The sequence below is a fragment of the Protomyctophum bolini genome (assembly GCF_963924005.1).
Source record: "Protomyctophum bolini genome assembly, chromosome: 5".
Classification (NCBI taxonomy): domain Eukaryota; kingdom Metazoa; phylum Chordata; class Actinopteri; order Myctophiformes; family Myctophidae; genus Protomyctophum; species Protomyctophum bolini.
The window spans coordinates 46,108,686-46,134,346 of NC_137866.1; the positions used below are offsets into that span (position 1 = coordinate 46,108,686).

The 25,661-nt window shown below is 42.4% G+C and overlaps 1 protein-coding gene across 3 annotated transcripts; it reads right to left on the bottom strand.

Annotated features, from left to right (window-relative positions):
* Nucleotides 1-4,902: 4,902 nt before the first annotated feature.
* On the bottom strand, nucleotides 4,903-25,388 carry tp53inp2b (tumor protein p53 inducible nuclear protein 2b). Of its 3 annotated transcripts, none has more exons than XM_080764064.1 (4): nucleotides 25,062-25,388; nucleotides 17,141-17,595; nucleotides 13,498-14,080; nucleotides 4,903-10,680 (listed from the first exon to the last, which is right to left on the bottom strand). In XM_080764064.1, the coding sequence occupies exons 2-4, from the start codon at nucleotides 17,262-17,264 to the stop codon at nucleotides 10,413-10,415; spliced, it is 975 nt and encodes a 324-aa protein (XP_080620190.1). In that variant the 5' UTR covers nucleotides 17,265-17,595; nucleotides 25,062-25,388; the 3' UTR covers nucleotides 4,903-10,412. The 3 variants fall into 3 exon arrangements, with proteins under 3 accessions (XP_080620190.1, XP_080620188.1, XP_080620189.1); XM_080764062.1 differs by having other exon boundaries at nucleotides 13,498-14,083; XM_080764063.1 differs by having other exon boundaries at nucleotides 13,498-14,083; nucleotides 25,058-25,388.
* Between the last annotated feature and the right edge of the window lie 273 nt (nucleotides 25,389-25,661).

Consider the following 25,661-nt stretch of genomic DNA (forward strand, 5'->3'; position numbering starts at 1 on the left):
TCTCTCTCTCTCTCTCTGTTTCATCAACACAACACCATCCATCCCACCGCGACGTCACCAAATGTCAACGTTTTAAAGGAACAGTTCACATATTTAACATCATCATAGATAGGTCAGTGATTGATTGATTGATTGATTGATTGATTGATTGATTGATTGATTGCAATCCACTGCAGAATAGTTACAGTTCAAGGAAAGTACAGGTCAATACAAAAACTAAGAGGATAAAACCAGAAAAAAGCACTAAGACTTGTTTACATAAGGGCCCTCCATTTTCAATTAATCAACCTGTGGGCCTGAGCCCAGTGGGGTCTGGGATCCTTGAGGGGGACTTCCAGGGGGTCCCCAGCTACATTATTGATATAGTTATAGCCTTGCTATCATAAACAATTGTCAGACTCGATAAAATACTATCTATGATAGTAGGCTAGTCTTACTGTTGATCCAAGGCTATGATAGTTAGGAACCAAATTGGAGCCCTTACAGGTCTGTTACTGCAAGAGCGAACAAATGGAACCAAATGGACCGTTTGGTTTCCAGAATGACAGGGGTCCTCATGGCCCGAGGGTCCTTGAAATTAACCACTGCTTTGGGGGATCCCAATAAACAGTCCACGTGTAGTATCTGGGAACCCCAATACACATTTATCACGTAGCCTATATCATGTCATGTGGAACCAGGTACGATGGTAACTCCAGACAGCCTGAGCAAGGCTATAGGAATCACCCCTTCTCTCTCTCCCCCTGGTGAGATAATGCTATACTGTGATGTATATCATATTGTAATGTTGTTCACATACTACATGCAAATAGTGCCATAAATGGTTTGATACTGAGATACACAACGTTATATTGGTCATATACAGTAGTAGGTCATGCAGTTCAGGACCTGCAGGGTAACTTCTATCTAAGGTCTATCAATGGAAGGCCTAGTCAGGTTGGCAAACAAGACAGCACACATACAGTACACAGGTTTATCTCGTGACTTTACACACACGTTACAACGCATGGTCTACAATGTTGACACACACATCCACACACACCTGCATACAACATACACATACAAGCATGCACACACACATTTCACTATCACACAAACCCTAAGGAACTGGATCAAAACTGGTTAAACATCAGCCAAATAATATTAGAAAAAAAGAAAAAAGAAAGCCAATCTATACAATCTCACAACGTTGCGAGTTTGTAGATCTGCTATTTTCACAATATTCTCTCTGTGTAACCGAGTCTAACAACATGTAATGCCTCAACTTCCAAGTGCTTGTCAGGGTGGTGGTGAAGTTCAAATCTGATATGTTGTGGGTCACGGTCTGAAAAGGTTGAGTGCACCAAGTAGGGTTTGAGTGGTTGTTAAAGATGGGGTGTCATAGTTTTGTACTTTGTGTCTATAGCCTAGACTTAACATTACTCTAATAATACATTGGTGTAGGCCTACTACCACCTCAGAGAGTATTTGGCTCTCCAAGTACCACCATAACTGATACAGGAGCGTATATACCTGCCCTTTTTGTTCCATTCCTATAAACCAATAATGCTGCTGCTCTGACAAAACTGTCTAATCACTAATCAGCACAACTGTGATGTAATGCTATGTGATTAATCTGTTCTCAAATCTTCTATCAACAGCTAGGTGTGCTGTCATGCTCATTTCAGCACAACTGGATAGCCTATAGTAGGCCTAATATAAATATTTCATTCCTTTTTTGGGCAACTCCTCTGTGTAAGCACCAGAGGGGGTGCTCAAGTACCACCAGTGGGAACCTCTCTGCTCTAATACACCCCTGGGTGTGGTTATAATATGCCAGCATGTCTTCCCTGTGTATTTTTGGTTTCTTCCTGAAAGCCGATATAGCCTTTGATTAGAAAGCGAAAGGTTGAGTCGAGTGCACAAAGCAGGGTTTGAGTGGTTGTTATAAGAACCACACAGAAGGAGGAAGAACTCAAACCTCTCTGTGACGCCGATTGTCTTGGAAGTCGGTGGAGAATTTGGGCACTGCTGCTGCCATTGGCCTGACCGCCTGCCATCTGCACTTCCAGGCTGGGACCGTGGTGAACCGCCGACGTGCCATATATTCTCATCCCTCCCGACACTATAAGAAACATCATGACAACAATTGATTTGTGAAAACAATCAAATATCATTTATTATCTACTGTATATCCATCAACATTTAGCTGCAAACAACTCTTCAGGTCCTATTTTCTTATATCTGGAATGATCTAGATTCTAGAGTTGCAATAGCAACCCTTGACAGCCCCATACATCCAAACAGAAAAGTCCCATCTGATTGTTAAACTCAAACATTTATAATGTATCTGTAAAGTGTGTGTGTTTCATAAAAATCCACCTATACACGTTATGAGCCATGTTGTCAATAAATTAAGTGATGATTATTTTGTATTATTTATTATTTTAGTTGCATGTTGTACTCCCAAGTGTTCGTTTCCAATAATGCAACGCACTGCAGCCTCCTGCATTATATGCTATTTCAAAACAGGTGGTACGCACTGACCACCGAGTGATTTCCAACACTCCAACACTGCACAGAATTTATTGACAGAAAGTAGCTCATAACATTTTTATGAAAAACCTTGCAGATAGAAAGAGGATAATTCAAGCTTCCTGTACAGCTGCAATGTCAATCCTATGGTTAATATCTGGAACTCTAGATTCCAGATATTAAAGATGGAATTGCTTGTGGCTATATCACATTGTAGCCCCTTTTGGGACCCTCGGCTACCTCTGTATTTTGGACGGCGGTATAACGGACCTGAGGGCCCCCCATGGGTTATAGTTATTATACCAAGTCTGTAACTCTTGACAGTATACAAATCCATTCATTTCCATGTGTAAATACTGTCAGAGTTAAGGGGACACCTTGAAATGTTAATGTTTGAGAACCATTGGGTTGTTATACCATCTTACCTGACTCCATGGCTGGCCGATCCATTGATGTGTGTGGAGAAGTAAGTGCACAGGCTAAAGATCCAGCAATAAACCTGTTTTCGTGGCAGCCACACTTGACATAAACAGTAGCAACAGGCAGCCTTGGGTAATGTTACTTCCTGTACAGGTGTTGTCAATTACAGGTGTTACTAATTAAGGCCCAGGTCAGACACAGGGTGCTGCTTGTGCGTGTTCACTCACTGGAAAGGTCTCTGGTTAGAGAGAGAGTTCCCTTCCCTAGAGTTAGGTTGAGGTTTGAGAGAACCAAGGCCAAGAGATGAGGGATAGGGCTGAGTATAGATCAGTGGTTCTCAACCTTTTCACACCAAAATAATCATATTTGAACTGGTCCATAGCTCTAAATGCCTTCATCATTAGAGTTATGGAACTGTTCTTTTCCTACACTCGCATAAATGCAGACCAGCCTCTCGTCTGTAGCGTAAATATAAAAAATGCTTTACCTACTCAACAAAACAGTGGACGCACTCTGAGCCCCCACTTTTGCACTTTTTGGCCAGAAAGGGATTTCTTTTCTCTGGAGGGAAAGTCTTGTCTATGAGATCTTTCTCTTGGCAATATCGGTAGAGGGCACAGTGGAGTAAATAAAAGTATTTTTTTCCCGAAACAATCCCTTTCTGGCCAAAAAGTGCATTTTAAACATAGTGGGGGGCTCAGAGTAAGTCCACTAAAGGAAAGAGTAGGCTTTCTAATGACACAAACCGCCTTTGTTTTGGTGAGTTGGTAAAGAAATATATATATTTACGCTACAGAGGAGAGGCTGGTCTGCGTTTCATGCGAGGGCTAGAAGCAAAGAGTGGCAGAGCCTTAATGCAACGTAACAGCAAGAGCTGTAGGGCTATATGGACCAGAGCTAGGGGACCCCTAGGGGACCCCCGACTCTGACGAGCACTTAGGAGTTGTAGGAGTAGAGGCATCATAAGTATTTGACTCAGTTCCACAGATAAATATTGTGAAAATAGGCCATCTGTAAGCTATTTTCAAAATCTTTGTCCGTTTCTTGGGTAATATATTAAAAATGTTTGACCATTTTTCATGATATAGCTTTCTTTTGACGCAATATTTAACATTTTAGAGGCATTGATGAGGCCTTAAACATCCTTTACATTGTCCCCTTGAAGTGGTTAAAGTGTCAAGTGTGTCCCATGGGGACATGGAAGTTGAGGAACAGGTTTTAGTATCCTAGGACCTAGGTTATACTCTCTATACGCTTTCCCGTAGGCTATGTTATGTTCTTCCTCTTTTATAATCTCGGGTAACCACAACATCCTCACCGACTGGTTATACGTAGGTAGAGATAGACAAATGCAGTGGTGGAAGAAGTATGTGTATAGGTAAATAATATAGCAATACCACAATGTAGAAAGAAATACTCTATGTTACAAATATGCAAGTGCTGCCTGCCTGTGTTTGAGTAAAAGTATTGGCATTAAAATATACGTACGGTACCACTACAATAACTCATTATACTACCGTGTTAAAAAGCCCTATATTGTGATAGTACTCATTGCTATTTGCTATAGAGTGTTTGTTTAGTAACAGGAGTCTCCAAGAAAATGCAATTTCAGGTCAGGATACCAATTTTATCCAATAGAGAACGCAGTCAGGATGATACATATTAAACAAGTTGAATTGTAAGTGATGACACAAACAAATGAGCAGACAAATTTGGAACTGGAACACTATAAAAATTAGCTGGAGAGACAGGCAGACTCTAGTTAACGAACACATAGCAATGATTACTATCAAAATATAGTGATTTAAACCTTTTAACAAAAACCCTTTTGTTTTAGCCAAACCATATCACTTTCACTTGGACTTTCCACCTGACAGAGACTATACCTGTGTGTCTGTCTGTCTGTCTGCTTAACACCATGCTTTCACTGCACCCCACACATGTAAATGACGAGACAAGATTCAGGTGTCCACCTGAGTGTTTATTATTGTTGTTGTTTTTTTTTGTTGGGTACCTGTATGTTCTGAATGGATGCTGTAAAAACCCATCCGTTTCTTTTTGCATAGGTCTTGCCTGTCAATGGACCACATACTGTCCATTTTGGGGGACGGGAAAAAAATCAATACATCACAAAAACCATGCAAAAATAGTGAAAGGCACGATCACCATACTGATATTCCATACAGATACACCCAATGTTTGTTTTTTTAATATGTCCATATATTTATTTTTTTATGGGGGATGGGGCATTTTCATTGAGATGTAATATGGGAGAAGCCCAAAGTGTTTTTTTTTAAGCTGCCATCATTTCAGGGCACAACATAAATATATAAAACTCCCCATGTGTCCCCCAGACATTCAACCCCTTTCATTTTTAATCATTATTGTACTAGATGAACAATTTCTCTAATAACTAATGGGGGAAAAAAATACCGATATACTCTATTGTTATCAATCTGCTGATACATTTCTTTTTTGTTTGTTTCTTCTTTTAAATTCATAATCTGTTTCCTTTCTCGTCCTTTATGTTTAACCCTCTCTCGCATCTCATTGGCTATAGACACGCCTCGTGGCCCCGCCCTCTCTCTATCATTACTGATAGGTTGCTGGCTGCCACGCTTGAAGCCACACACACACACACACACACACACACACACACACACGCACACACGTCACATTAATAGTAATCATCACACACTACATACCCATATCACAACAATACCTTTTAGGTTACATTGGTAAGAAGAGTAAGGAGACCAAAATAAAATAGAAAAATAACGAAAAAAGGATGGGGAGAGAACAGAAGCGAACACGTTCAGCAGTGGATGGCCCTGTAGGGATATTAGTCCAACACCTTACATGTGTGCATATGTATAATGTGTACATAGGCCTATGTATAATGTAGCAGCAGTGGCTCAAATGACCAAAAGCCTAATATCTCCCCCAAGTCAAGGTCAACTTTAGCCTTTAGGCTACGTAGATGAGATGTTGGCTGTGGTACACTATACACTGGATAGATAAATAAACACCAGGGTTTTACTGTATGTGTACAATGGCATATTACTGTGTCAACTCTCACTCATATTCTCCTACTCATACATATTCTTCATCTTCTGAATAGTCTCTTAAAACAGTTTCCATCACAGGCATGTGTGTCATTCCCCGAGGTCTAATCAGTTACAAAGGTAACCCCTGCTGTGTGCGTGTGTGTGTGTGTGTGTGTGTGTGTGTGTGTGTGTGTGTGTGTGTGTGTGTGTGGTGTGGACTAGTCACCTCGGATCCATCCACTGCTTTGTTCAGAGGATACAACAACAGCCATTACATAGCCATCTTAAAAATAAAAAAACAGAATAGGAGAAATATATGATATTTTATAATTATATCGTAAGGTATATTAATTATATTCTGAATTAAAACAATCATTAATAGAATTGGCGATGAAGGGAGAAAATGATGTGTAATTCCAACAGGAAAGAAAATAAACATAACTATCTATAGCCTATTGTATAATTGAAGGAAAGAACATTTTCAAAATAATCTGCAATCTTTCGCCATCATCTTGTCCCTCCACTGGACAATTTCCACTCATTTATAACACACTGCCAATCAAAGCATCCTCACAAGCATGTAATCATCAGCAAATGCTTTGCTCTGTTTGCCCACTAGAGGGCTGTGTTGGCCTATGGCACATGAATGTTGCTGTATTATAGTGCCGAGGATCCCACAGAAAACAACAATGCAGGATCCTAATGCAATGTGAAGAAAGATACTACATTTTGGCTATCGAAATGACCCACTGATGTGCTCTTTAAGCCGTGAGGCGAGGCAGAGAAACCATTCCCACATCACATTGGTCAGTAAAGCCTGATTTTATTCTTAGTTGCGTGCCTGCGTTGCCGCTCGCGGAAATAGCAGATCTACAAAGACTGGCTGTATTCACCACGCGCGACACTGGCAAGCGAACTAATCAGGCTAAAGCCACTCTGAGAGGACTCAAGTTCTACTCAGAGTGGCTTTGACATCTAATGCAGCGATACAAATGTACTGTCATATATACAAGAGGAATACATTACCATTTTTTCATGTTTTAAAATAGTTTTAGTATTTTTTTTGTTTTTTTTTAGCTATCACGTGTCATTAAACATTCTCTCACACACACACACACAGATGTGTTTGATTCAGAACCAAAAATCCCAAACAAAATAAAAACAAATGAAATTAAAGAGCACACGGCACACAGTTAAAACTTTGACTCACAAATTGTATGACAGTGCAAACTTACATCCATGTCTCAAATAATTTACAAACATTTGTATATTATACGTATTATAAGCCTATGCTTCAGCACCATTTTTGAATATTATTGTTTAATACATATATAGTGTAACGATAAGCTAGATCTTTAAGTGGACGCTGTTAGGGGCTGGATGTGCGAGGGAGAGAGAGAGAGAGAGTAAATACTAAAGAAGGTAACAATGCAAAGGGTTGCGTGTCTACGAGCGAGTCTAAAGAAACAGAATACCAGCACTCACGGATCAATAGTCTTCTATTTATATTAACGGCAACAAGAATGGCGTTTCAGCTGAAAAAGCCATCCTCAACGACAGCGTAGTCAAGTGAACCAGTCTATACAGATAACAGACATCTATATGTCTATAAGAGAGTGTGTGTGTGTGTGTGTGTGTGTGTGTGTGTGTGTGTGTGTGTGTGTGTGTGTGTGTGTGTGTGTGTGTACGTACATGTTTGGACGGCAAAGTAGAGAGAAAGAGAGAGGTGTTTTCTGGCTCTATTCGAATATAAGGGGTTAAACCCAGAACCTTCCCGAAACCCAAAACTTTCCAGAACCAGTGCCGGTCTGACATAGTGTTGTTGTTTACGTCTCCGTTAGCCTATAAACAGGACAATCCCGGAAGGAAGAGGGATGTGAGTGTGACAAATTGCTTACAGAGAGGCTGTTTTAGTTATTCTAGGAGATTCTGTATAGTCTCCAAAAGAGTACTAGAAGTTCTAGTATTCTGGCCTCTTGAGCAGGGCCAGAATTAGGTTCTGAGAACCTTATCTGAAACCCAGACGTTATGGAAATATTTCCATAAATATCTATAAAGTCGGAAAAGAGACATTCCTCTGTTGCCTTCTTGAACTTAAAAACAAACAATAAAAGTAAAGGGAAAGAAAAGAAAAGAAAAGAAAAAAGAAAAAGGTTAAGTGCATCTTCCCATTTCTCTCATATTGTTCAAATGGGTGATGCTAGTTCACAGCACACACTGTGGTTGAATATGAACGTGGTGTGTGTGTGTGTGTGTGTGTGTGTGTGTGTGTGTGTGTGTGTTGATTCATGTGCCCAGCACGGGCACATGAATCTTAATTCTAGACTGATAGAGTGAGCCTCAGACTGTGTATTTCACAGTGATCTTTTTTTTTTCTTTCTTTCTTTTGTTTTGTTTTTGGGGGGAGGGAGGAGGGCATTTTTAATAGCCAGTGTATTTCCTCGTTATCTCTCAGGAACAGGCTTTTCTTGGCGTGTATATCAGGCAGGCGAACAGAGAAACTTTAGGCGTTCATCGGAAACAAAAGAATGGACAGAAAAAGTGTTGACAAAACATAATAAAGAAAGAAAGAATGAAGAAAGTAATAAAGTTACCATCTTATATATACCGCTCTGCATCCTACTCTTAACCTCTCATACCCTAGTGTAGCCCAAAAGCAAGCCATGAATCTCACATGAAATCAGCATTAACAGTCTTTGCCATCCTACCAATTATTTTATTTGTCCTAGTAGCAGTTCGCAATTTTCAGTGAAGATATTATCGCATAACAAAACAGAAAGCAAGCTTATTGATACTAAAGGTGCCTGCACACTGCTGCGTGTTTCGGATTCTTAGCAGCGGTTTCCCGTCGGTTTTCCAAAAAAACGCGTCCAGTCTGCAAGTACCTTTAGTGTGTCTTGCTATGCCTCCAAGGACCTATACCTAGACATGTGTTTGAAATGAAAAATAGTTTTTTATTTCTTGTCTCGTGTTCTGTGGAACTCTACTTTGATCTGTTTAGGAAGTGCATGTGCAAGTTTGTGCTGCGCTCTTTTAGCAAAAAATCAATTGGTATGCAAAAAAAAAGCTTAACAAGAATCTTGTTAAAAGTTCCTGCTGCATGATATTTGGTTTTACTACTATTTGTCAAATGCTGCATGTTTTCCAGGCTGACGCAGGCTAAAACTGTCTAGTCTAGCCTTTTGTGGTTGTCTTTATTTCATAATGTGTGAATGTATGCTTTTTTATTATTAATGGTGTTTTATTTATTTATAAGAAATATTGTTAATCAAGATAGGCCAACAATCCAGAGACAAAAGCTATAGTACGCATTCAAACGAGTTAAATTGAAGCTAAAACAGGCTGCTCAGAGGGCTACACTAATTACACTTCTCCATCTGCCTCCTTCTATATGCACCAACTTCCTTCCTTTTAATTGGTAATCTTTTATCCTTTACTCTTTAGTCTGTTTTGTCCAGCCTCTCACCATCCTCTACCTGCTTCAACCCCTCAGAAAGTGAGAGAAGAGAACCTCAGACATTGTTGCTTCCACTGATGAAAACAGACAGAGTGCCCCTTGTATTCACTCCTACTCCTGCTTTATGAGTGTCTGCTCAAATACTAGAGTAAATAGCCACAGTCTTGTGATCGTCTCCTCACACTCCTCAAACACACGGTATATAAACCCCTCCAACCAAAACATGTTTGATCTCCTGTAACTTAAAGCCTCAAGGATAATAATTAGATGTTTTCTCGTGATCAGTTTTGAGCCTAAAATGTCACCTTTCTGCCGCATTGTCCCGCCCAGAGAAGCCTGTTCCGTTGGACACAGAGAGGAGAGCACACTGTGTTTTGTTTTCTTCTCTAACTCTACTTAAATGATTAAAATGGTTACTATTTTAAGTAAATAAAAACATGCCTTAAGAAGGGACAGTGAAAGAGGCAATAATAGTTTACCTCTGAAAAGGTCAAAACAAGGAGATAAATGAGTGTTGTTTTGCACACATTATTATTATTATTATTATTATATAATTATTATATATAAGTTGATCAACATATTGTGGTCCATTTTAAATTGTATGGATACTGTCGTATTTCTGCCAATCAATACAATACGAGACGAGATATAAATAGAAGATAATTGACTTATTAGAGGATTTGGTTTACAATGGCGTGGGTAGATTTGCAAGAAAATATAGCAGGTGGGATTAGTTTAACTTTGATATACTAATAGGTACAAGCCAGCATGAGTAATTGCATGTTTTTGCAAATGTGTAGAATAAATTTTTTTAGTTTTAGTTTTTTTCTTTTGATGGATGAATATGCTAAATTACGTGTTTGTTTGTGTGTGTTTGACTGGGTTTGACTGTGTATACAACAACAACAAACAAAAAAAACGACAAAAATGCCCTCACAGAGTAAACAGCGTCCCCTTGAGGATGCAGGAAGCTTTCAGTGGCAGATGTTGCGCTGATTGGGCTGGTGCAGGAAGGTGCCCCTGGCGTGGCCGGCGCGGCGCGGCACCTGCTCCCGCGTGCGGTTCTGCCGCTGGATGCGGTTGCGGCCCAGATGGCGCCTCTCCACGCGGGCTTTGCCGCGCTGGACCCGAGCCACCTGGGTGACCTTGGCCAGGGACCCGGCCTGGGTGGCGGCGCCGCGGGTCACCCTGGTGGGCATGGTGCCGCGGGCGGCGGGGACGGCGGCCGGTTCCATCACCCTGCTGCAAAGGTCGAGAGAAGGACGTTAGCAGAGTGCCCCCAACGGTTAAAACAGGTTCCATCACCCTGCTGCAAAGGTTGAGAGAAGGACGTTAGCAGAGTGCCCCCAACGGTTAAAACAGGTTCCATCACCCTGCTGCAAAGGTGGAGAGAAGGACGTTAGCAGAGCCCCAACGGTTAAAACAGGTTCCATCACCCTGCTGCAAGGTTAAGAGAAGTACGTTAGCAGAGCGCCCCCAATGGTTAAAACAGGTTCCATCACCCTGCTGCAAAGGTTGAGAGAAGGACGTTAGCAGAGCGCCCCCAACGGTTAAAACAGGTTCCATCACCCTGCTGCAAAGGTTGAGAGAAGGACGTTAGCAGAGCGCCCCCAACGGTTAAAACAGGTTCCATCACCCTGCTGCAAAGGTTGAGAGAAGTACGTTAGCAGAGCGCCCCCAATGGTTAAAACAGGTTCCATCACCCTGCTGCAAGGTTAAGAGAAGGACGTTAGCAGAGCGCCCCCAACGGTTAAAACAGGTTCCATCACCCTGCTGCAAAGGTTGAGAGAAGGACGTTAGCAGAGCCCCAACGTTTAAAACAGGTTCCATCACCCTGCTGCATTGCTGCAAGGTTAAGAGAAGTACGTTAGCAGAGCGCCCCCAATGGTTAAAACAGGTTCCATCACCCTGCTGCAAGGTTAAGAGAAGGACGTTAGCAGAGCGCCCCCAGCGGTTAAAACAGGTTCCATCACCCTGCTGCAAAGGTCGAGAGAAGGACGTTAGCAGAGCCCCAACGGTTAAAACGCTTTACTCAGGTTCCATCACCCTGCTGCAAAGGTTGAGAGAAGGACGTTAGCAGAGCGCCCCCAACGGTTAAAACAGGTTCCATCACCCTGCTGCAAAGGTTGAGAGAAGTACGTTAGCAGAGCGCCCCCAACGGTTAAAACAGGTTCCATCACCCTGCTGCAAGGTTAAGAGAAGGACGTTAGCAGACCCGACGGTTACAACGCTTTACTATTAGTCAGACACTCTTAACCCATTTTGGGGGCGGGAACCCCTTTTGGTGTTTTAAACATTGTTATAATTTAGCTGTTGAAAAATAGAAGATCTATACAAGCTCATAGCACGCCACCGAGTGGCGCGCTACGAGCTTGGAGGTCTGCTATTTTTGAAGAATATATATTTTTGTAACGTTTTTAACTCAAATCTTTGCTTCTGGGGGGGGTCCCTGGAACAACATATTTTCAGATGGGGGTCGGAGGCCAAATACATATCATTTCTGGGGTCCGTGACATGAAATATCGAGCACCACTGATACAGAAACATGAGGTATTTCAGAATTTAATATATATTTTCTTCCGACCTAAATGTGTTAATCCAGAGCAACTGTATAAGCATGGCAAACAGAAGGTAATACATCAAATGTATAGACACTGCAGACAGTGTAGCAAATCAGTAAATGTATAGACACAGACAGTGTAGCGCCTCAGTAATCCTAATGTCCCTAACGGTAACAGACTATGGCAAATGCTACATCGGTTACATCGGATTGGCCAACACATCGGCAGTTATTTCACTGTTTTGATTTTCTTTTTTTGAATATATCACAATATCAGTATAGAGCACAGACGTCATGACGTGACTGTCTTATCCCCTGCATGTTCCCGGACGTATTGTCTCTCTATGGAGAATAACATTTAAGGGTTTCTTAAAATCTTCTGCAGTGCTTACACTGTAGTCCAAAAATAAACAAACAAACTGTCTCTGCGATATTGTCAGGGAGGTGTCTCTGTATCGTTTACGATAGTCAGTCAGTCAGTCAGTCAGTCAGTCAGTCAGTCAGTCAGTCATATTTGATACAGTCTGTTTCTAGTAAAGAATTTACAAATTCGACAGCAGTCACATTAGCGATTTCTCACATTTTCCATACAGTAAGTGAGTAAAACCGCCGGGATCATTTGTTTATTTTTGGAACACAGTTCTTATTTGACGCGATATAAGAAAGTTCTATGCGGGAATTCAGAATGGGGGAAAAAAAACACGACCCAGCAATTTTGCAGCCAGTGTCACCACTTTATACCTGGCGTCCATATATTAGGCATGATGTTATTACAGGCCAAAGTTTGACAAAATACCGGCACCCAATCTACAAGCTTACCTTTTTTTCCATTTGTTGTTTATAAGTTAAATGTTCTCAAATGGAAACTTCAATCTAAGTCTGACAAAATATCAGTAAAAACTTCCGGATTGTTGTCCGGATTGTTTTTTTTATATATATATATTTTTTTTTATCCCACGATTTTGTAACCCATTTTTCACCCCTGTGTCAATCATCTAATGTGATCCTGGACTCTACACACCCTCCGCCAACCTAGTCCCCATATATGGGGGACATGGGGAGAGCAACGGACTTGAACTCATGCTTCCTTCATGCCTGAGTGTCCAAGTTGCTCCTTTACACCTGACATGGGGGAGTTTCCCTGGTTGGACGTAGCGCGTGGAAGGAACACGTTATTCCAACCAACCAGTTCCTTTCCCCTCCTGTTGCCCGGATTGTTGACATTCGACCCAAAAATCTGTTGGTCTAGTCTAGTTAGCATTTACTGTATGATGACACACAGTGTGTCCAGGTGTGTGCGGATGGATGGATGTATGGATGGATGGATGGATGGATGGATGTATGAATGGATGGATGGATGGATGGATGGATGGATGGATGGATGGATGAATGGATGGATGGATGGGTGGATGGATGGATGGATGGATGGATGGAGGGATGGATGGATGGATGGATGGGTGGATGGATGGATGGGGGGGGGACAGGGACACTTGTCTCACCTCATGCTTCCGGACATGCTGCCGACGATGCTCTCCTCGCCCACCGTGGACAGGTGGTTTGCGTTGGACACGATGGAGGCCAGGCTGCCGGGCGACACGTAGACGGACATGCTGGGGTGCTCGATGAGGAGGTCCTCCATCGGGCTGGTCTCCGCCGTGGCGCCTTCTGCAGTGAAACAGGGGGGAGGGGTGACAAACCAGCTCTCATCCATGCAGCCCCTCTCTGAGCCCGAGCCCGCCCGACTGCCGCTACCCCCACACTCTCTCCCGGAGCCGGGGGGGGACACCGACGGGGTGGACGGCGTGGAGGAGAGCCGCCTGCAGGCGGCCCGTCTGGGAAGGGTCGCGCCGGCGCCCGGACAGGCCGAGGGGTGCGACGACATCAGCACGAGGCGCGCCGCCGCCCCCCGACCTTTGTTATTGGTCCTGCGGCGCTTGTGGGGTGGGTGGGGGCTGGGGGAGGGGCACTCAGTCCTCGACAGAGGTGTGCACTGATTGTTTGATTGGTCGGTGTCTGGGGGCGATGGCGATGGCGCGGGGAGGGGAGGAGCCTGCGTGTCGGCCTGCATCATGCAGTCAGTGTCTTCTGAGCGCATGGTTATAGGATCAGGCACAGGCGTATACAGGCGGTGCCCAGTAAAGCACGGATAGGATGGTATGATGGCGAGGAGGATATGATGCAGAGATTTCCATGCGGGTTTAGAGGGACATAGCGGTAAATGGTGTGGGGGGGGGGGCACACATACGCACGCGCACACATACCGGCATAGGGAATGTGAGGGTGGGTGTGTAAATAAACAAAATTTGGAAGGGGGAGGGCGGGGGAGGAGGAGGGGAGGTAAGGACACAACACAAAACATAAAAGTAAGAATCATATCATTAGTTTATGTTTGAGCCTCAGAGCTTTTTAGCTGTCAGTCCGGTCATGGCTAAATGGGACCCGACTTTTGTCAAAGCTGGCGATTAAATGCCTGACCTATACGTGGTTGCATGCCATGTCACACACGACCAATAGCCAATTTACAAGCTCACAAAATGCGTCATGCTGCGATGGGCTGTGAGCCTGTAGATCAGCTATTCTCGATATATGCGACACCGGCGTGTGCAAATACAGTACGTATAAATCAGACTTACCATTATAGATAGAGCACTGAAGTCTGACATCACTGCCGCTAGAGGGTGCTGTTCCCCTAAGTCACAGAGTTATCTTATTCTTTTCCATTATCACCCACAGAGAAATCTTAGATCCCAGATAAGAACTGTGTTAAAATAACCAAATCCTCCTAACAGACGTTATCAAATGTAACTAACTAGGTCACGGGGGCTACAGCTCAATATCATAAACGACACTACAGGGCTTGGGGGGTGCTAGCAAGGCAGCAACGCATAACTCTTCCATGGGCTATAGACCGTAAGGCTATGAAGCAATATAGAACTGGGCATAACGGGCAACGGATAAGGGATCTCTTAAAGGCAATGGCATGTGGCACGGTGATTGGTTTCATTATTGTAACGCCCAAACCACACCTATGCATAACGACGGGTAGCGGAGGTGTTTTAGGGATTTGGACAGGTGACCGAAATAGCCACTTTAATGCGGGAACGGCCCTTCCCTTCCCCTTAGAATGCTCGAACGAAAATATAGCCCACAGCAGTCAGTCACACCCCTAACAGAATCGCCCAGCTGATTTGTTTATTTTGGATCACAGTTCTTATGACGCAATCTAAGATTTCTCTTTGGGCATTTTCTAGAAAGAAATGCTTACATGACCCAGGGACAGATAGCGGCGGTGGCATCAGGACTTTGGTACTATTGGTGCAACATTAACTTGTCTGGTAACTGCCCTTGCCACATACTTTTATCACCATTTGTATTGCCCCGTTATCACGCGACATAACCAAATATTATGTCTGCAGTGCAACCTGAACCTATTGTAGTATGAAAGGTCAACAATCCCTTATTGTGCCCACACTATCATACTTTATGGTTGGCTTGGTTTAATTTCACATAATAATGTGACATTACATGTTCTGGCGCTCTCCACTCTATCGTGTTGTCTGCTTATTTACTGCAGTATGTATGTTCTACTTCTGCTCATGTGCTGTTTTGTTTTAGTTTTCTCTACAGTTGTCCTTTACAGACAGAGAGAGAGAGAGAGAGAGAGAGAGAGAGAGAGAGAGAGAGAGAGAGAGACTTCAAAGGGAGAATTATGTCAGTTTTGGTCATGTCCCATCTAGCCATACGTCACAGAATGTCTTGGTGTTTTTTCATTATGTAAAATATGTTTGTTTTTGTCATACAAAACATATTATTACAAAAACAAAGTGGAAGCAGATGCATGTTTATAGCGACACTGACTCCAGTGGTTGTTGACATTTATATGACAACACCCATGGTATGGAGGCCATAAGCTTTAGCACCTTAACTGTACCATACCCCCACTCTTATAACCACACCAACCCTCACAACCCTATTCCGGGGACAGACATTCAGTTAAAATAGCTGACCTATCTTGTACGTCTAGATAGTAGGTCAGCTATTTTCGGTAACGAGATTTGGTGTAGATGGAAAAAAGGATTGGGCCTAGTTTAGGGCCCTGTGGGACCAAGGGCAACTAAGTATATACCGGTAGTTGTTTTAAGTAGTTATAAAACATGATGTTCCATCCTCTCTCCTTCAACCAATCACATACATTATCATGCTAGCCATCATCAGTATGTTAGCCAACATAGATCCATTTGTCATGCAAGAAGGTGCCATAATTAAGAATGGACCTTCTCAGCAGCCTAGAGAGCAAGAAATGGGGTCTAGTATTGTGCACAGTTTATTTTTAATTTTTAACATGACTGTCAGTAGGGGGTTATACCAATAGATGTACTCAATTGTAAAACATATTTTAATAGAATTATAGATTAATGTCATGTGACACATGAACGTATGAAAATAATTGTTTTGATTTTCTGATATACAGTATAACGTCTCTGTTGGGGGGGGGAAACCTCGTACCGGTATGTTTACGTGTTACTTTTCAGGATTCAAATTCAGAAGTAGCAAAAGCAGCAGATCTACAAGCTCTAAACGCTCCTCGTTTTGAGCTTGCAGATCTGCTACGGAGCGTTTAGAGCTTGCAGATCTGCTACGGAGCGTTTAGAGCTTGCAGATCTGCTACGGAGCGTTTAGAGCTTGCAGATCTGCTACGGAGCGTTTAGAGCTTGCAGATCTGCTACGGAGCGTTTAGAGCTTGCAGATCTGCTACGGAGCGTTTAGAGCTTGCAGATCGGCTACTTTTGATGCTTTTGTGTGACGATGTAGTATGTATGATCAAGAAGTTAATTCACGGGGAACAACAGCAATGGTATTAGAGTATAAACAAATTAGCTGTAAAATTATTCTATTTATAGAAAAAGGTTGCCTATTGATGAAGACTAAGAAGATAATGGAATAGGTCTACGGTATGTGCACAGTTTGTCAGATGATAACTTGTTGCCGAAACGTTGGATTTTTTTATTTATTTGATGGCATCGTGACTACGAGCTGTGCGGCCTCTTTCCTTTTCTCAACCAGGCTCACTCTATAACATGGCTCTCAGTTGCATACACAGTATAACTCATCTCCTGCAACACCTTAAAGTGAGTGACTCACCAGGCAGGTTGACCAGCATCCATCCCTCCTCGTCAGCCTCCGTCACACAGGGGTTGGCTCCCTTCAGCTCGGCGGCCACCTCCTCCACCTCCCCAAAGAACAGGCTGCTCAGACGCTGAAACATGACTGCTTATTCTCCTCTGCTGGCGGTGTCTCGTCGGCGGTGTGTAGGATCAAAGGGGTGTCAGGTGTTTGTTTGATGACGCCGCCCGGTGCCGTGTGACGTCGTCTTTTGTCGTGCGAGTGCACAAAATAAAAAGCTGTAGCTGCCTTTGTTATGTTTTTTATTTTTTATTTGTTGCTTTATTCGCTTTATTCTTTTTGAGTGCTTTTTTTTTTGTTGTTGTTGCTGGTCCTCGTTAGTTGTTGGATGCTGCAGACGGTCACACACACACAGGACTGGACGAGCTTCGTAGTGCAAAATGTAAGGTTTCACTTGGTTTGGAGCAAAAGGCCTGGAGAGAGAGACAGACAAGGGGGAGAAATTGGAGTGTGGTCAGTATGGGAGAAGACTAGTAGAGGGTCAGGTGATCCATTGTCAGAAGCTTTCTCTGTGTCTGTAAGTGGACCTCATGCTATAGAAGACTCACAGCTGTGCTGCTATACTAGCCATGGCTAATAAGCCAGACCCAATCAGCCAGTTGGCAAAAGAAACAATTGCCTACCGGCGGACAGTGTGATTTGAGTTACGGCTGATACCACCTGATACTTGATCCCTGACCTCACATAAAACGGGTGAATTAAACCTGGGGAGGTGTACGGAAAGTTAACCACTGAATTAACATTCTAAACATGACTATCTAACATTACAACCAATGGGCATGTTGCTGATTATGTGCAGGCTGGACTTCAGCCCTCAGGCCTCATGAATTGAATTTGTCCCAAATTAACTGCAATCAGATGGACCTTAATTTTTCTTTCTTCCAACGTTTGACTACTTTCACCTTCTTTGGCTTTCATGTTAACACTGTTAGACAACCTGCATATTGGATTAGCTGGGAGCATAATATGCAACTCGGTATTGTGGAGTCATTACACGTTACAGTATGTCTCTGTCACGGCCGCTGCTGTGCACCGCATTGAGCAGGATAAGCAAATTGCTTTGGAAAATAATGTTTCAGCTCAGTGGTAACAAATCGTCGTCGGGCATAAACCTTGTATCTCCATATTTTTCTCTTTGTGTTTTTTCGTAAATTAACACTAATACTACAGCATCACACAAAAACATCAAAATTAAAAGAGGCTCAAGCTCAAAATGCGACTTTTTCGAGTTTATAGATCTGCTACTTGAATTGCTCATTTTGAATTTGAATCCTGAAAAGTAACAGTTTGAACATATGAGGTTTCCACCCGACAGAGACAATATAATATTAGGTTGAGGAAGCTGTAAGACTACTGTCACCCAACAAAGAGTTTTTCTGAACAATGCACAACCCCCCCAGCCCACAACTCCACTCCCTCTAGGTTTGCTGAGCCAATGAGAGGGGGGTCTGTCTCAGGACAGATGGACAGACAGATGAGGAAACAGATGAGAGACAGGAGATAGAAGACAGAAAGACAAAGCCTCTCACCAGCTCAAACAGATAAATGGAAGAGCACACAATGCTATAAATAAATAAAACGACAGACAAAAGAGGTGAATGTGGCTAACTAGAGAATGGCTGACCTCGTTCTCACTCTGACTGTGATTAAGTAGCGCAGCGTACAGATGTTTAAACAGCCATGTGTTATTACGAGTCACGACACACAGTTTATTTACAGGTGTCTGACCTCAACTGTCCCCTGTACGCTTTGTTAACACGGACACTTATGCTCGTCTCTTTTGGAAACAAAAAACATCAAACGTTTAGTTTTTTGAAAAATAACCATTGCTAGTGCACTTGCCTGGACATGCACTGTGCGTGCGTAAGTGAGTGAGTGAGTGAGTGAGTGAGTGAGTGAGTGAGTGCGTGTGTATCATCGAGCAAAGGGAGTCAGTGAGGAGATACTGGATATGGAGGAGAAGGTATCAAAGTCGTCCTCCAAGCCTGTGCTTTTCCACTGAGAAAAAGGCTGAGGCTGCTGGATGCTACTGAATGAATATCTGTACGATTAACATGTTGTGGATTTAGCTTTTTATTTATTTTTTTGCTCAATGTGTTAACAAGGCTAATCAATTTAGCGGATTTTTAATAGCGGCCTAAGCAGCCTTCAGTCTCGACCATGGCACAAGCACACTTGGATTGGATCAGGTGGTGCTGAGGGAACAGTACTTATTTGTGTGTCAGCCCAACACGTGATTTGAATGCACTGCCGTAAAGAATACATTAATTGTTATTTTGTTGATATACATTTTTTTATATATATATAAAAACGCAAATCTTCATTATTATCTGTTTAATACATTTTTTAAAGTAATCGATAGATTAACCACTAAGAAGATATCCTACAAAAAAGACACACTTAAGGACACTACAGTGACTTAACCAGTTGATCCTCAGCATCCCTATCCCCCCCCTCCTATTCTGGGGGAAACATTTGCTAAAAATAGAAGCTGACTGTGAGCCTGTAGATCAGATTTTTTTAACAAAGCGGTCCAAGACTTAAGTACTGTGCAAAGTGTGCATAGAGAATGGGAGGAGACTGCAGAGATGGGACTGACTGATAGATAGATAGGTATAGCCAATAGAAAAGTAGAGAATTAAGAGGGCCTTAAAATTAATCTGGGATGTACAGTATGTGTCGACAGAGAGCGAGAGCAAAGGGGATAGACATGCACGCATGGAAGGATGTTTGAAAGGTGAAACCTGCTTATTTGACCTGCTGACACCGACACCTCAAGCACAGGGCGAGGTGCTTTGTATAATTCTCAGGTCATTTCTTTGCCATGATGAATAACGAATAGATACTGAGAGAAATTTTACATTTGTAAGCGAGATTAGAAGGACTAGTGTAGACAAGGGAGATTCCAACTATTTCACGGTTACATCATGACATTCTTAAGAGCCAGGTCTTTGCTGAGCCCTATGATCTTGTGACGTTTTGAATGGCCCCCTAGTTGAGTTGTGTGCATTTTCTTTTGCACAACAAACAAATATGACCCCAATTCCCCCTGAGAGAAAGAGAGAGAGAGAGTAAATACTAAAGAAGGTATCATACTGTATATAGAGAAAAACTAAGAATGCAAAGGGTTGCGTGAATACGAGCAAGTCTAAAGAAACAGAATACCAGCACTCACGGATCAATAGTCTTCTATTTATTAACGGCAACAAGCGTAGTCAAGTGAACCAGTCTATACAGTTAGACATGTCTGTTATCATAACAGACATGTCTAAGAGAATGTAGGTGTGTCAAAAACATGACAAGATTTCACACCGTGAAAGACGTCGACGTCTCCAAAATACCAAATATTTCTGTGGGTCATTATTGGACCTATCAAAGGGTCCAATAAAGTTGTCTGACAAATGAACTTAAAAAAGGTGTGGCTCAGTACATAAATAGAACAACGTCAACAGCCGCTGGGCCAGTCATCACAAAACCTGCAGTTTGTATACTTTATGTCCACCACAGAACCTGAATCATACCCTGAACGTTGATTACATATTATGTTTCATAACACTGTTGAACCAATGCCATGTCTATGTGTATTTAAAGATCGCCCAATATGGCCTGGGCCGTGGCTTAGCGGTCTAGGCACCTTGGCTGGTAATCCAGTCTGGCAGTGTCCCATGGGTTCGACTCCCGATCCCGACGGCCTTTACTGCTTGTCATCTCCCCCATCTCTCTCCCCATTTCCTGTCAGCCTACTGTCTATCCCTCTATATAAAAAAAGATCGCCAAATATGGGGTGCCATCAGTTCCAAACACATGCATGAACCCGGTGTAAATTCCAGCAAACTCGAATTTTTATGAAGCTGTTGAAACATCCAAATGTCTCTATGTCTCCAAATGTTTTTGAAAATAACCAAAAGTGGGGTGTCCATATTGCTCAAAATGGAAGTGGCCTGAAACAAAATTTGTCGAAAAAAGGGTATGAAACCCCACAGTATATTCCAATTTTGTAGCTTGTTTTCGTGTACAGGTTAAAAACTACAGAACATGGCAGGCTGATCTTAAGCCAGGCATACACTGTGATGTAAGCAAGGCAGTGGCAGCTAATACAAAATTAATCATGGGTATGTTAGATTTTGGTGTGACTCATCATGGGTGCGGACTCAATGTGCAAGCATTTAAAGTAAGTAAACAGTATTGTCAATGCACAATGACGCATATGTTTTGTGCAGCTTTTAATCGTGATAAAACTTGTAAGTTATCTTTAACCCATTAAGACTCGGGGCAAATTCCTTCTAAATCAGTAGATTTCTTTCAAGATTTTCCAAAACTGTTCAAAAATAGCAGCGCGGCACAAAGTGATGTGCAGCGACTGTGTGCGCTTTTACATCTGCTTTCAATATGAATAGCCAATGCAAAAATCTAAAATGTCACAGATGCTGTCAGGAGCTTTTAAAGGGTATTCAACTTCTCCAAGACTCTGTGTTCATGGCTGGTACCCCCCAACTCACCGCCTTGCAACTATATTTGTATCTACATACAAATAATGTGCATGGCCTGGTGTGAGACCCCAAGGCCAGAGATGTGTTCAAATAGCGGAGGGCAAACTATCAATCACGTGATAATTAAGGAGGGAAGGAAAATGCACGAGGGATTGTTTGTTGTATGTATTGCATAGGAGATATGCATGGCTACATTTCTGAAAGGTGACACTTCCTGCTTATTTGACATGGCGACGGTGACGCCAGCCAAACGCACGGCGGGCGGACTGACAGCCACTACGAGCCTGACTCGCGCCACCTGCCACACTGTACACGCCCTCTCCACATGTATTACATAACGAGTGGTTTGTGTGTGTTTGTTTTGGTTTAGAACACATCCCATGAGAAACAAATGAATACCGACAGATTTAAATTAGGAAGGGAGAGTAGATGGAACGGATCCAATAGGGAGTAAAGCTTCCTGTTCTCAAGAGCATTTTGAGCCCTGGCGTCTCTACTGTAGTATTCCGTCTATACTGTAGTATTCCATCTCTACTGTAGTATTCCATCTCTACTGTAGTATTCCCTGGAGTCTCCACTGTAGTATAATTGCGGGGGCAAACATTAGTTAACATGCATCAAGTGGTTATTAGTACTTTGTCGTATGGCCATATCAAACGCGGCGAAAAACTGTCATCTACAACAAGCTCACAGACGTAATGCAATGTTCTAGTTGTAGAACTGCTATTAATTAACTTCACAATTTGTGGAACTTTTGTCTGCCTATAACGACAATGCCCAAAATAGGGGCGCTATAGGTCGACAGTGCATGGTAAACAGTTTCATTATCACGCATGCTTGTGCAATATTGTACTTTGATTAAAAATATATATACATATACAAATCGGTAGGTGATTTACTAATTACTGATGACTTTTAGTTCGATTTTGTTTTGCAGAGACCAACTTCCTATAGCCTCTGCACTATATTCTTTGGGCATTCCCAAAAGTCGTGAGCAGTTGAATCATAGGACCGTGGCTTATAAACAAAACACAATGTTTGCTGTTGCTCTGTCTGTCAGAGCTGTTTTGCATTTAGTTGCAGCCATAAACATAGGCATATAGGGCCTCTTGTTCACACACACAGTAAAAGCGAATTATGCTTTATCTGTCCGTTGTAAAGATAAGACACCAAACTAATAATAGTCACTGAACGTATAGCAAAATACACAAAGGGAAAGAGACAATTTAGCCTTGCATTGACAGTGACATTGTTACTTAGCCTACTAATGCCCATTGCCTGTGATATAACATTACTCAACATACAAGCTCCACATTGATTAGTTCTGCTTGTAAAACTGTACATTGGAAATCAATTATGTTGTGCCATATTAATGCTATAATAACATTTATATATATATATATATATATATATATATATATATATATATATATATGTTTTGCCTTTGAAAATATTTCTGGGAAATTCTGGTGTAAAGATTCAGTAATGTGATACGATTTGACCTGATAATAACCACTGACATGTAAGCCTTGCCAAGCCATGAGACCAATAGGGCAGGAGCCTATCTTCTTTTTTTTGAGGCAGCTTGATGTACAAGTACACCCCTTGGACATGATGTACAAGTACACCACCTGGACATGACACTAGTCTGTCACTGCCAAGCAGGGAGCATTATGTCCTATTTTTCCTTGGTATGACCCAGCCGGGGGTCGAACCCTGACCTCTCAGTCTCAGGGCAGAACACCAGTCAGTGGTTGGCCACTGACATACAGCGCAATAAATTCAGGCATAAATACACAGGCTAGTAGAGGGCGGCTACTGTAGGAAAGGGTGGATACTGTACTCTGAACTTGGCAGGCCTGCCCTATATTTTTATATTCCACATTCAAGACTCAAGAGTGCAGTTTATATTTCACAACTGCAGAGCCGAACAGAAAGAAAGCCCTGTCCACAGGCTACAGCACATCTCTTTGTAATGCACTGTTGTGGCTCTCTTGTTCACTACGTGTCCTATTTCAAGCTTCAAGATATTTATGACAGATCTTCCGCCAAATACATATCAATTGCATACATGTCTGTCGAACAACTGATATATAGACAGTGCATAGAAAAGTGCAATCCATTATTACTATTATATAATTCCTCTCCTGTTGGACGTTGGTCCTTTAAAAAGGGGCGGGGCGAATGGAGCTGGAGGTGGGGCTTGACAAAATAGAAACAAGACGCCTATGACGCGTCGAGCAGTTCTGTACGTCACGGACGCTGCGAAAGTCAACCCAGCCTCTCTCTCGGTCGTCCAGAGGAGGACAAAAAAAGAAGGGGGGAGAGGCGAGCCATCAATAACTAGGGATAAATTCAAACGTATATCCACTACAGCCCATAAATGTCATTAAAATGTCACTTCTTCTATGAAGAACACGGTTATAACGTATATCAAAGGAATGTGTTGCCTGCTGCAGTGTACGACCGTCTGCTTTGACTTCGTCAAAATCCCTGGACTCACTCACTCAAAAAAAGAAAGGGAACATTTTCCACCTAGCTTCTGAATCCGAGCAAAGCAAGCAGTGTTTATAAATAGGTTAAAAACGACCCCAGGATACTCGGGGGGAAAAATCAAAGCTCTTTTTTTTTTAGAAGACAACCCCAATGGAACACAAAGTCTTTGTGCAGATAGATTATTCAGGCTATGCATGAATTATCCGATCAGCTTCTCTACAAGCTGAAGGGGTCACAGCAATGACAGTCTGGCTCAACAACATATTGGAAGCTTTGAAAGCGGGCGACACAACATATAAGGATGTTTGTCAATAAAAAAGGACGTCTGAGTATAGCCTGTGCTACAGAAATAAACAACAATAAGTGACAGTGCTGTCCGTTATGAAACAATAGGACCAACGTCGTCCCACCGCCACGTAGATAAATATGCACAGTATCCTCCTCCGACCGTCGAGTCGACTGCATTCAGCAGCATCAACATGGTGAAAGACAATCGGGTCGCTCTGGTTAGAAGGGATGACGTTATTATTTTTTTAGGAGGTTGAAGAAAGCGAGCCAACATATCAGCTTAAATAAACTATACTAGACTGTGGCTTCAAATATCCCTGCGCCTGACGTCTGGGCTGCAGAAATACATGTAGGCTATGCACTGCACTATATAAAACACAGACAATGATATATAATTACGTCATGAAAATAGCCTATGTTGTCTCTGTTGTGTGGTGCATGCTATTAATAATGGCCTACGTCTGTATAGTGAAATCATATGCAGATTGGCCTATGTGGGGGTATTATAGCCTATGTGTGCACCAGATCCACTGGCGAAAGGATCTATGTCTGGACAACACTCACAACAACACTTAAAAAAAACCAAGTAAAGAAATCTTACCTGCCTTTGCAATAATAAAATTCAAGTTGTAAACGCGGATCTCTCTCTCATCAACACACACAGTAGTAGAAACGACAACAATGTTCTTAAAGCATAGCTTTAGGTTATTACGCCTTTATAATAATAAAGTGAGGTAGTTAAAACACCATTGACATGTAAAAAAAATAAAATAACAAAAAGGCTTTCTTCTCAGAAGAAGGAGCTTCGTGTAAAAAAAAATGTTTACACGAATGTTTCCGATCGAAACATCTGCAGGTTTTTTTTTGCAGATTTCTATTCCTCCTGGCCTGTGTGTGTTTGTTTATTGCTGCCGTCCTCCAGCTGATCCTCAGATCAGAATGTACGTAGAGCGCACAAAACAGCTGATTGTGAGATCACAATACTCCCGGAGACCGCGCCCACCCCAGCCTCGCGACAGCCAATCGGAATATTACACCAGCCACCAATACAAGCCGGCCTCTCTCTTGGTAACAGGGTGTGGGGGTTGGGGATATAGTGCTGTCCAGAGCCATAGCAAAGCCATAGGGTGCTGTCAACCTGCAACCCCACACAGATGGAAGAGTGTTGCCATATCTGCTTATTATAAGAGACGCTGAGCTTGTAC